We start from the raw sequence: 11,972 nt of genomic DNA on the forward strand, positions 1-11,972 counted from the left end.
CCTTCTAGCACTGATGATGTTCCCTAGTTGGGTCATGAAACGTCTGCAGGAAAACCACCCACCTCAGAGAGCCCCAAGGACCCCACAGTCCTCCTCCTCCTCCTCCTCCTCCTCCTCCTTCTAGCCCTGATGATATTCCCTAGCTGGGTCATGAAATGTCTGCAAGAAAACCACCCAGCTCAGAGAGTACCAAGGACCCCACAGTGCTCCTCCTCCTCCTCCTCCTCCTCCTCCTCCTCCTCTTCCTCCTCTTCCTCACAAACCTCACTCCCTTCTAGCACTGATGATGTTCCCTAGTTGGGTAATAAAACATCTGCAAAAAAACCCAAGCAGGATCAGAGAGCACCAAGGACCCCACAACTCCTCCTCCTCCTTTCTGCAAAATCTCACTCCCTTCTAGCACTGATGATGTTACCTAGTTTGGTAATGAAACTTCTGCAAGAAAACCTCCAAGCTCAGAGAGCACCAGGGACCCCACAGTCGTCGTCGTCCTCGTCCTCCTCCTCCTCCTCCTCCTCCTCCTCCTCCTCCTCCTCCTCCTCCTCCTCTCCATAAATCCCCCTTCCCTTCCAACACTGGTGGTTTATGAAACTTCTGCAATAAAACCACCCAGCTCAGAGAGCAGCAAGGACCCTACAATCCTCCTCTTCCTCCCCCCCTCCTCCTCATTCTCTCTTACACCCAGCCCTCCCTTCCAACGCTGATGACATTACCTAGCTGGGTCATGAAACTTCTATAAGAAACAATCCCCCCCCCCAGCTCAGAAAGCACCCAGAGTCAGGAGTCACGGCTAATTTCTGCCTCCCGTGTCTTGGCTGTGGACTGCCTCTCCTTTCCTTCTGTCAAACGGTTATCATTTTAACTCCCGCCCAGTGACACGGCATTGTCACAGGGGGTTCATGGCTGAAGTTTGGGGGTCCTTGGGGGGGGGGAGAATGTTAAGGAGGCGAAGAGAAGGGAGCGGTTTCATTGAGTGGTTTATTCGGCTGGCTTTTTCCACGCTTTCCAAAGAAACTCACCAATGGAGAACGCTGTTTCCTAAGTTCCTTCATTTGTTTCATGCTCGGTGGGAGGGGGCACCAAGCTTAGGTAGCCCATCCCTTACAGATGCCCACCCACCCCCTTTTTTTCCCCTCCCTGATCCTCCAGGATGACAATGCCATTCTCCAGATGTCCCTGAAGTTGGCCAGCATCTACGCCGCTCAAAACCAGTAAGTTTGATCACCTCTTGGTGCCTTTTCCTTTCCCTCAGTGGGCCTAGGATAGAGTTTCTCCATTTAAGATGGGTGGACTTCAACTCCCCAAAATTGCCCAGCCAGCATATATATGAGTGTGCGTGTATATATATATATGTGTGTGTGTGTGTGTACATATGTTTGTGTGTGTATATGTGTGTGTATATATGTGTGTGTGTATATGTGAACATATGAATATATGTTTTCGTAGATTTTCATGGGTACAGGTATGCAGGTCTTGGCGTATTCGGGTCTTTTCCCGTGTAAGATTGAGAGTTTCTTGGCGACGTTTCGACGAGGTCCCACTCGTCATCATCAGGCTGGGGTCTTCGGCTTCGTGCTTGTGCGAGCAAAGTGTGACCGGAGCTGCCGTCTCTCTATAAATATTGGTGGGGGTGTGTGGAGTGCTGGCTTTGTTGCTGTAGGTGGGTTGGTTGGCTGTGTTGGAGTTATTGTTTGCGGATTGTTCGGCTGTTTCGTAACATCCTGAGTAGCTGAGGTGCTGGCTGTGTGCCCATTAGTCTTTTGTGTTGTAACTGGTAAAAATTTGACTCTTGGGTGCATTCATCTCAAAACCAAAAATAACATTGACCACCAAGAGAAGATTTAAAATATTTAAAAGCATTTAAAACATTAAAAGCATTTAAAACATTTAAAATACAAGGCAACCAAGCTTTCGTCGGGCACTCCCGACATCATCAGGGTTGCTGATGATGTATATATATATATATATATATATATATTCAGATTTCTTTTTGCTGACAAAGAGTTAAAGAATTAAGTGGGAGACTAGAATAGCTATTTTGAGCTCATTTTGCTCTCATCAGCTAGCCACACCCTTTATGGGATTCGAACCTAGGCAGCCTACATGCTAGGTAGTTGTATTAACCGTGTGTGTGTGTGTGTGTGTGTGTGTGTGTGTGTGTGTGCGTGTGTGTAAAAGAGATGAAGAGACTTGGAGAAAAAACGTCTCTTTTCTTAGAAAAACCGAATCCCCAAAAGACATTTTAAATAAATCCGTTCTCTCTGCAGGGACAAACTTGCCCTTGCTGGCTATCAGTTCTGCATCCTGACCCTGGAGGAGAAGGTCGCCAAGCAGAAGGAGACGCCCGCGGACGCCTTGCCAGGTAAAGGCTGCTGGGAGCCGAATGGGCCACCCCAGACCTGTTGGCTGTCAGCCTGACCGCCTTGAGAACTTGCTTACAGGCAGTGCTCGACTTAACGACGGACCACTTAGTGAACGCTAGAAGTTAGCAACCTAGGACTCTGATTCTCACAGCTGCTGCCGCCCCCTGGTGGTCATGGGGCGAAACCTCTCAGGCACTCAGCATTCCGGGTTGCAATTATGGCTCTGGTGTCAAGGGGTCCTCGTTTTATGACAGTGTGGCTGAAAACGGGTATTTGCTTCCGGTTTTCAGCAGGACTGCCGCCATAGTGAACCGATGCCTTGCTTAACAACCATGGCACTCACTGAACCACTGCTGGGAAAAAAAAAGGTCTTAAAATCAGGCCGCAGATCGAGGCGTTTTCTGACTATTATGACGTACAACTATGATGAATAGGATCCATTGTGTGTCGTAAGTTGAGGACCACCTGGTATTTGGTTGGGGGGGAGGGAGAACCTTCTGAGAATCATAATTCACGGTATTGCAGGTAGTCCTCGACTTATGACCATAATTGAGCCCCAAATGTCTGTCTCTGCTAAGTGAGACCGTCATAATAATAATAATAATAATAATAATAATAATAATAATAATAATAATAATAATAATAATAAAGTTGGAAGGGACCTCGGAGGTCATCAAGTCCAACCCCCTGCTCAGGCAGGTAACCCTACATTGACCCCTTTTATGACTTTTCTTGCCACCGTTAAGTGGAACACAGCAGTTGTCAATTAGCGGGCACGGTGAATCTGCCAAGCGGGTTTTGCCTCATTTTATGACCTTCCATGTCATAGTTGTTAAGTGAATCACAGCAACTATTAAGTGAATAATAATTAATTTAATAACAAACTGTTGTTAATTGTTATTAACTTGTTAAACGAATCCGGCTTTCCCCGTGGACTTTGCTCGTCGGAAAGTCGCAAAAAGGGGATCAGGTGACCCCGGGTGGCTGCGACCGTCGTAAATACGAGTCAGTAGTTGCCAAGCATCCATATTTTGATCACATGGCCGTGGGGGATGCCGCAATGTCGTAAGTATGAAAAACGGTCATATGTACCCTTTTTTTCAGTGCTGTAGTATAACTTGGAACGGGTCACTAAATGGGACATTGTAAATAATAATAATAATAATAATAATAATAATAATAATAATAATAATAATAATAATAATAATAATAATAATAATAATAATAATAAGTTGGAAGGGACCTTGGAGGTCTTCAACCCCCTGCTTAGGCAGGAAACTGTATACCATTTCAGACAAATGGCTGTCCAGTCTCTTCTTAAAAACTTCCAGTGTTGGAGCACTCACAGCTTCTGGAGGCAGGTTGTTAATATAATAATAAAGTTGGAAGGGACCTTGGAGGTCATCTAGTCCAACCCCCTGCTCAGGCAGGAAACCCTATGCCATTTCAGACAAATGGCTGTCCAGTCTCTTCTTAGAAACCTCCAGTGCTGGAGCATTCACCGCTTCTGGAGGCAAGGAGTTCCACTGGTTAAAGCCGAGGACCTGTCACGCGGACCAGAGCCGGGCTGGGTTGACGCTCTCCGTCCTTCTCTCTCGTTACAGAGGAAGAACGCAGCAACACCCACCTCCTGCTTGCCATGACCCTTGATTCCTACGCCCGCTATCTCCTGGCCCACCAGCAGACCGCCCTGGCCCAGACCAATTACGAACGGGCCCTGCAGATCGCGGTGGAGGTCAGCGGCGAGAAACACCCGCAGGTGATCCCCCATGGGGGTGTCCAGGATGAAGGGCAGGGCAGAAATTCACTGGACTGACAGGGTTTTATAGACTTTATACCCGCGTTTTCCCCAAAATAAGACCGGATCTTACATTTATTTTTGCTGCAAAAGACAGATTAGGGCTTATTTTCTGGCTAGGGGTTATATTCGGGGAAATACGGTACTCAACATGTCTGTCTGGCTGACCATCTTAACTGGGGCTTATTTTTTGGGGTGGGGGCTGATATTATGAGCATCGAGAAAAATCAAGCTAGGGCTCATTTTCCAGTTAGGTCTTCTTTTTGGGGAAAAGGCGGCAATGTTTCCCTTCTCGATCAAGGGGGTCAGACTAGATGACCTCCGAGGTCTCTCCCGATGCTGTTCTTCTTGAAAGGAGAAGAAGCGACCGCTTGCCGTTCAGATTCCGGGTTTGCGTGCAGGAGGGCTTCAGCTCTTCCGGTTTCCCCGAAAGAAAAGGCGGTTTGGGATTGGGTTGCCCTGGAAAGTGGGAGGCTGCGAGTTCAAGTGCTCCCTTTGGCACACGGGAACAGGCCGGGGGTGGGTGGGGGTGGGCTTGGGGACACGCATCCCTCCTTGCAGGACACGGTGGTGTGGTGGTGGGTAGCGAAGAGAGCAAGTGGGATGTCCCCGAAATAAAAATAAAGAAATGGCACAGTTGAGGACAGAAGGATGGGTTTGGCTGTGGAACATTGGCCTTTTTTCTGTTTGTGGGGCCCTTGGTGCTCTCTGAGCCTGGTGGTCTCCTTGCAGGCATTGCGTGACCCAACTGGGTGATGTCATCAGGGTTAGAATGGAGTTTGGTTTGTGGAAAAGGAAGAAAGGGGGGGGAGGAGGAGGAGGAGGAGGAGGAGGAGGAGGAGGAGGAGAATTATGGGGTCCTCAGTGCTCCCTGAGCTTGTTGGTTTTCTTGCGGACGTTTCATGACCCAACTAGGGAACATCATCAGGGCTAGAAGGGAGTGGAGTTTGCGGAGAGGAGGAAGAGGAGGAGGAGGAGGAGGAGGAGGAGGAAGAAGAAGAAGAAGAAGAAGAAGGAGGAGGAGGAGGAGGAGGAGGAGGAGGAGGAGGAGGAGGAAGAGGACTGTGGGGTCCTGGGTACTCCTCTGAGCCTGGTTGTTTCCTTACAGACGTTTTATGACCCAACTAGGTAACATCATCAATGCTAGAAGGGAGCAGGCTTCGCTGTCATTTTAAATACAAGTGGCTTGCCCTGTCAGTGTCAGTGGGTGTGTAATCTTGGTAGTTCCTTGATTAGGATGCGGTTTAATGTTTGGTTGTTTGTCTGAGTTGGAAGCGCCTTGATTGGAGTAAACAGAGGAAATCTGCCCCCTCCCTTCTAGCACTGATGACGTTAGCTAGTTGGGTAGTGGAACGTCTGAAAGAAAACCAAGAGCACCAAGGAGCCCATAGTTGCTTTCCTCCTCCTCCTCCTCCTCCTCCTCCTCCTCCTCCTCACTACTCACTACTCCCCCCCTTCTAGCACTGGTGGTGTTATCCAGTTAGGTTGTGAAACGTCTGCAAGAAAATCATCAAGTTCAGAGAGCACCAAGGACCCCACACTCTTCCTCCTCATCCTCCCTTTTAGCACTGATAATATTATCTAGTTGGATCATGAAAGATCTGCAAGAAAACAACCAAACTCAGGGGGCACCAAGGACCCCACGGTCCTCTTCCTCCTTCTCCGCCTCCCTTTTAGTACTGATAATATTACCTAGTTGGGTCATGAAAGGTCTGCAAGAAAACAACCAAGCTCAGAGAGCACCAAGGACCCCAAGGACCCCACAGTTCTCTTCTTCTTCTTCTTCTTCTTCTTCTTCTTCTTCTTCTTCTTCTTCTTCTTCTTCTTCTTCTTCTTCTTCTTCTTCTTCTTCTTCTTCTTCTTCTTCTTCTTCTTCTTCTTCTTCTTCTTCTTCTTCTTCTCCTCCTCCTCCTCCTCCTCCTCCTCCTCCTCCTCCTCCTCCTCCTCCTCCTTTCTTCTCCTCCTTTCTTCTCCTCCTCCCTTCTACCATTGATAATATTACCTAGATGGGTCATGAAACGTCTGCAAGAGAAACCACCCAGCTCAGAGGGCACCGAGCCCCTCCCGGTTCCGCCCTGAGCTGCCGATATCCTCTCCCAAGTGGCATCTTCCCGGGCCCGAAGCCTTCTCCCTTCCCCTCCTGCTGATCGGGAAGAGCCACCCATAACCCTTTACCTGAGCCACCGTTCACCCCAAAAGCCCTTCACTTGGGGGAGCAGCTCACCTGACCCACCGAAGCCTCCTTTCCGCGCAGGACAGCCTCTCCGGCTTTGGAGTCCCTCGACTTTTAACGTTGGTCCTTCTGGCCGGCCGTTGTGTTTTGTGTTGTTTCCCCTCCCTGGCTCAGACCGTGGTGGTGATGAACGACTTGGCCACGGCGCTGGATGCTCAGGGCCTCTACGAGGAAGCCTACGCCCAGGTGAGCCGAGCGGCGGAACTGGCCCAGCAGACCCAGCACCCCGATGCCCACGTGATCCTGAACAACCTGGCCGGCATCCTGATCCATAAAGGTAGGGGCGGCATCGGGGTGGATTAGCCTGGCGGGGCAGGGAGAGGGGGAAACCTCACCAGGGACCCCCACCTGGAGGTCCCCAAAGCGCTTTTTTCAGGAGGCAACGGGACTATATACCTAATGCTCCCTCTTCCTCCTATTTTCACCACAACAACCCTGCGAGGTGGGTTTGGCTGAAAGGAACTGGACCAAAGTCCCCCAGCTGGGTTTCGTGCCTAAGGAGGGATTAGAACTCGCCGTCTCCTGGTGATTGGCCCAAAGTCAATCAACTGGCTTTCATGCCTAAGGCGGGATTAGAACTCGCCGTCTCCTGGTGATTGGCCCAAAGTCAATCAACTGGCTTTCGTGCCTAAGGCGGGACTAGAACTCACCGTCACCTGGTGATTGGCCCAAAGTCACCCAGCTGGCTTTGATGTCTAAGGCAGGATTAGAATTCAGATCACTTTGTTTTTTAGCCTGGTGCCTTTAACCGACTCTCTTACCTGCCTATGTACAAGTAATCCTTGACTTGCGACCACAATTGAGCCCAAAACTGCCATCGCAAAGTGAGACTGTCGTTGAGTTTGGCCTCATTTGACGACCTCTCTTGCCACAGTCTTTAAGTGAACCACTGCAGTTGTTAAATGAGTCACCCGGTCGTTAAGTGAATCCAGCTTCCCCCTATTGACTTTGCGTGTCAGAAGATCGCAAAAGGGGATCACGTGACCCTGGGACACAACGACCGTCATAAATACGAGTCCATTGCCAACTTTGAGCCTGGCAATCATCGTTAAGTGTGGGAAAACAACCATAAGTCACATTTTTTCAGCGCCGTGGTAACTTCCGTGGTCCCTAAACAATTAACCAGTGGAACTCCTTGCCTCTAGAAGTTGTGAATGCTCCAACACTGGAAGTTTTTAAGAAGAGACTGGACAGCCATTTGTCTGAAATGGTATAGGGTTTCCTGCCTGAGCAGGGGGTCGGACTAGATGACCTCCAAGGTCCCTTCCGACTTTATTATTATTATTATTAACAACCTGCCTCCAGAAGCGGTGAATGCTCCAACACTGGAAGTTTTTAAGAAGAGATTGGACAGCCGTTTGTCTGAAATGGTATACGGTCTCCTGCCTGAGCAGGGGGCTAGACTAGATGACCTCCAAGGTCCCTTCCAACTTTTTAATTATTATTATTATTATAAACGTCCTGTTGTTAAGTCGAGGACGACCTACAGGTCCTCAGCCACGTTTTAAGACGGGTGGATTCCAATTCCTAGAATTCCCTGTCCGGCATGCCTTCATCACAAGTGCCTGGGGCATTCTGGGAGTTGAAGTCCGTCCGTCTTCATCTTTGCATCGTCTTTTTTTTTTTTTTTTTCCTTCGCAGGAGATTATTCCCAGGCCCAGCTGGTCTACCAAACCGCCCTGGAAGTGGCCGAGAAATCCGGGGACGGCGTTGCCGTCAGATACATCACGAAGGAACTGGCGCAGCTAGCCAAGAGGAGGCGGGTGCGAGCCAAAGCGCGGGCCGGCTTGCAAGAGACGGAGGCGGACAAGGCCGGGGCCGAGGGACCGAAGGAGTGACCGGCCCTGATTCCCCCGATCGGCTTGGACTACGATTGTCTGAACTGCGACAGGTGCTTTGTCAGGGCCCCACGGCGTGGCTCTCCGTGGGGCAGCCCTCCACCGGTGCCCTGCCCAAGAAAATGGCATGTAGGGGGCGCCAGCTGGAGGGCAGAGGGCGAGGAACCCCCCCCAGGACAGCCCCAGTTGGCACCGCCGGGGGCCGAATAAAGCGGAGATACCTGCAGCTTTTAAGCCATAAAATTATCCTTATTTTTTTTAAATTTCCCAGTCATTCCACTGGACCGGAGGGAGGCCTGCTAAAGGCCTGCCCCTCCCAACTGCAAGTTGTCCTTGACTTACAACGGTTTGTTTAGTGACCGTTCAAAGTTACAACGGCGCCGGGGAGAAAAAAGGGACGCGTTTTTCACACCTACGACCGTCGCAGCCTCCCCAGGGTCAGGTGATCAAAATGTGGGGCGCTTGGCAACTGCCTCGTATTGATGACGGTCGCGGTGTCCCCGGGGGTCACGCGATCCCCTTTTGCAGCCTTCGGGCCGGCAAAGTCGACGGGGGAAGCCGGATTCGCTTAACGACGGTGTTACTGACTTAGCGACCGCAGGGATTGGCTTGACAACTGTAGAAAGTATTAGTAAAAGGGGGAAAAGCTCAATTCAGAGCTGTCTCGCTTAGCGACAGAAAGGTTGGGCTCACGTGCGGTCGTACGTTGAGGATTACCCGGATGACAGAATGTGAGCTAGGTAGGTAGGAAAGGCAAACGAGGAGAGGGGGGTAAAAAAAAAAACGCCCCGTGAATTTCCCCGTTCTTTTGAAACCCAGAAGGTCCAATCCGGATCTCGTGAAGTCATTTTTCCTGGATGACATCTGGGCACAGCAGTCAGATAGTTTGCAGGGAAGACCTGGGTTCAACTCCCAGAATTCCCCAGCCGGTCTGTTTTAGGTTTGTGAACTTCCACTCCCAGAATTCCCCAGCCAGCTTGTTTTAAGAGGGGTGGGCTTCCACTCCAATACCCCAGCCAACCTGCTTTAAGAGGGATGGACTTCCACTCCCAGAATCCCCCAGCCAGCATGCTTTAAGATGGTGGACTTCCAGAATTCCCTAGCCAGGATGCTTTAAGGGGGGTGGGCTTCCCCTCCCAGAATTCCCCAGCCAGCATGCTTTAAGATGGGTGGATGTCAACTGCCAGAATTCCTCGCCAGCATGCTTTAGGATGGGAGGACTTCCACTCCCAGAATTCCCCAGCCAGCCTGTTTTTATTAGAGAACTCTGGGAGTTGAAGTCCAAACCCCGTCAAGCACTCAATCTTGAGATCAACACGGCTTTTTGGCGTTAATTCTCATGCCTTCCTTTGCACCCTACAAGAACGGGGAACAGATTTTAAGATTTCCTCTGGGGACCAACAAACCCTGGCAGCTGCCCACGGGCTTTCTTGGGGGCACTGGGTGAGAGTGGGGACAGGGGAAAGGACACACACACCCAATTATTTTGGGGACAGCCGTGATGAAAAGCAAAATAAGCCCCCCTTTCTAGCTGTCTGCCCCCCCATCCCTGAGAAAAGACGGACTGAACGAAACTCCGCAAACCTGCCCTTTTTTATTATTATTATTTGATTGGTCTGAATTGTAGAAGTCACCATTTTACTTGAGGCATGGGTACCAACAGAAGAGGGACATAAATGGGGGACATTTGGGATTCTTCTCTCTCCCCCACTCCCCACCCCTCCAAAATTAAAATTAAAACTGAACGTACCAGGGTGGAGAAGAACAACAGTAGGGATCAGAAATCATCGACAGCGATATATATATAAGTATATATAGTCTACCTCCCAAACTAGGAAATGTTATTGGAGATACCGAGGGACAATTCGTTGTGTGAAGCAGCCTGTTTGGAAAACTACCAAATCTGTGGAATTTTTGCAGAAAATTCCAACTGAAAGATGGGATTTGTTTTTGCAAAGTGGGTGCCGCCTTTTGACTTTCGCTTTAGCCGTTGGTTGAAGGTTGATGAAAGAAATTGGCAAACGACGGATTGGCGCGAGAACCTTCGCAAGGATGTGTACTTGCGATCTTGACTTATTTATTCTGAAAAATAAATATGACGCCGATACCCCTCCTACACGGGTTTCCGGTTGTGTGCTTTCTTTCCAGAGCTTCTCAGAGATGGAGAAACGGTTTAAAAGCCAACACAACTTCTGCCTTTTTTCCCCCCCCCCCTCCTTTCCTACGGTTCTTTCATTCGGCAAATGTTAGTAACCAGGTTCGGAGCCCGATGGGAGATTTTAATTTTATTTTTCATCAAGCCCTGCATGAAAACTGGGAAGGCAACACACAAAGGCAACAACACCCTGTTGGGATGAAAAGTCCGGCGTCAAGTGCGGTTGCTGAAGGGAGAATCAACTCGCCACTTTGTGTCACTCAAAGCAACTTCTCTCTGCGCTGCAGAGGACTACAACTCCCATCTGCACAGCCACAGAGGTGGGTATAATTCCAGGACGGTGGGAGGCCGATTCCCTTTTCAGAAATTAGGTTTGAGCAAGTTTTTAAAGCCATGTTTCCCAACCTCAACGATATTTACTAGGTATGGACTTCAATTCCGCACTGGCTGACTAGGGAATTCTGGGAATTGAAGTCCACGCCTCTTAAAAGTTGTTGAGGTTGGGTTCTGCCTTAAAAATTTGCCAATGCTATCCTTTAATGGCCCAGAGGACAATTTGAGAACAATTTGAGGGGAGAGGAAGAAGAAGAAAAAAAGGAGAGATTTACAGCTCAGATTTATCTTTAAATTCAGCTTTTTTTTTTTTCTCGTCGAGGTTTTCCAAAGCTTGACCCGGTTCAAGATTCAAATGCTTTCACAAATTCTTCTCTTGCGGTTACACAAAATTTGGCTTGTAAACAGACAACGGTGGCTTCAAATGCACACCAGAAGCCGCTTGCAGGGCAATCTTAGCCTCGTTTCGGGCCAAAAAAGAAAAAAAAAAATGTGGGAAATTTTCTCGCAAGGCCGACCGAATCGGCCGCCTTTTGGCAGAATCCACAGCTTAATTTTTTCTTAAAGGGAAGAAATATGAATTTGGGTGCAGAGACTGGAACAGGCTGGAGACTTGGCCTTTGCCGCAGCCGAAGACCGGAAATTTTGCTTTCATTTAGGACAAAAAAGCAGTTAAGATGATTTGGGAGTTAAAGACAGGAAAGGAGAAGAGAATTTAAGGGAAGGAAGGAAGGGCCAGGGGTGTGTGTGAAAAAAAATAGATTTGGACTGAGGTCAAACCAGGAAGTGGGGGGGGGAATTTGGATAGCCCCCCCATGCAATGGTGTCCTTCACAGGCTTGCGGGAACAAAACCAACTGTACGGAGAGAAAGAAAGAAAGAAAAAACACAACAAAGAACGAAAACAAAGCAAAACAAAGTTAAAATTACAGCATGGCATAATCATTAAAAAGATCTCGGTTATTCCAGCAGACCGGAGACTTCAAATGTACAGATCTCACAAAAAAAAAAAAAGGGGGCGGGGGGAAGCAGTTTTCCAAAGGAAAAAAAATGTTTTCCACAAGTTTTAAACAACCACAGAAAAAGGGGCGGGTGGGGAGTCAGCAGAGTGTTTAGAATTGTGTGTGTGTGTGTGTGTGTGTGTGTAGGGGGGCAAATAGCAAGTTGCCCTCCAGAGCAAGCGGGGTGCTGCCTATGGACAGAGGAAGGGAGGGAGGGGGAGGGGAGAGAGGGAGGAAGGAAAAGAGGAAGGG

General features: G+C 49.1%; 1 protein-coding gene across 1 annotated transcript in view; it reads left to right on the forward strand.

Annotated features, from left to right (window-relative positions):
* Positions 1 to 11,972, forward strand: part of TTC19 (tetratricopeptide repeat domain 19) — an 18,208-nt gene that overhangs the window by 4,020 nt on the left and 2,216 nt on the right. The window contains exons 3-9 of the mRNA XM_015812531.1: positions 1,012 to 1,083; positions 1,150 to 1,211; positions 2,268 to 2,362; positions 3,968 to 4,122; positions 6,509 to 6,671; positions 8,036 to 8,153; positions 11,689 to 11,737. Of these exons, the coding sequence (XP_015668017.1) occupies positions 1,012 to 1,083; positions 1,150 to 1,211; positions 2,268 to 2,362; positions 3,968 to 4,122; positions 6,509 to 6,671; positions 8,036 to 8,153; positions 11,689 to 11,737 (714 nt within the window). The remainder of the gene's footprint in view (positions 1 to 1,011; positions 1,084 to 1,149; positions 1,212 to 2,267; positions 2,363 to 3,967; positions 4,123 to 6,508; positions 6,672 to 8,035; positions 8,154 to 11,688; positions 11,738 to 11,972) is intronic.

The sequence above is a fragment of the Protobothrops mucrosquamatus genome, unplaced genomic scaffold (assembly GCF_001527695.2).
Source record: "Protobothrops mucrosquamatus isolate PMUCROS unplaced genomic scaffold, P.Mucros_1.0 scaffold_62, whole genome shotgun sequence".
Taxonomy (NCBI): Eukaryota; Metazoa; Chordata; class Lepidosauria; order Squamata; family Viperidae; genus Protobothrops; species Protobothrops mucrosquamatus.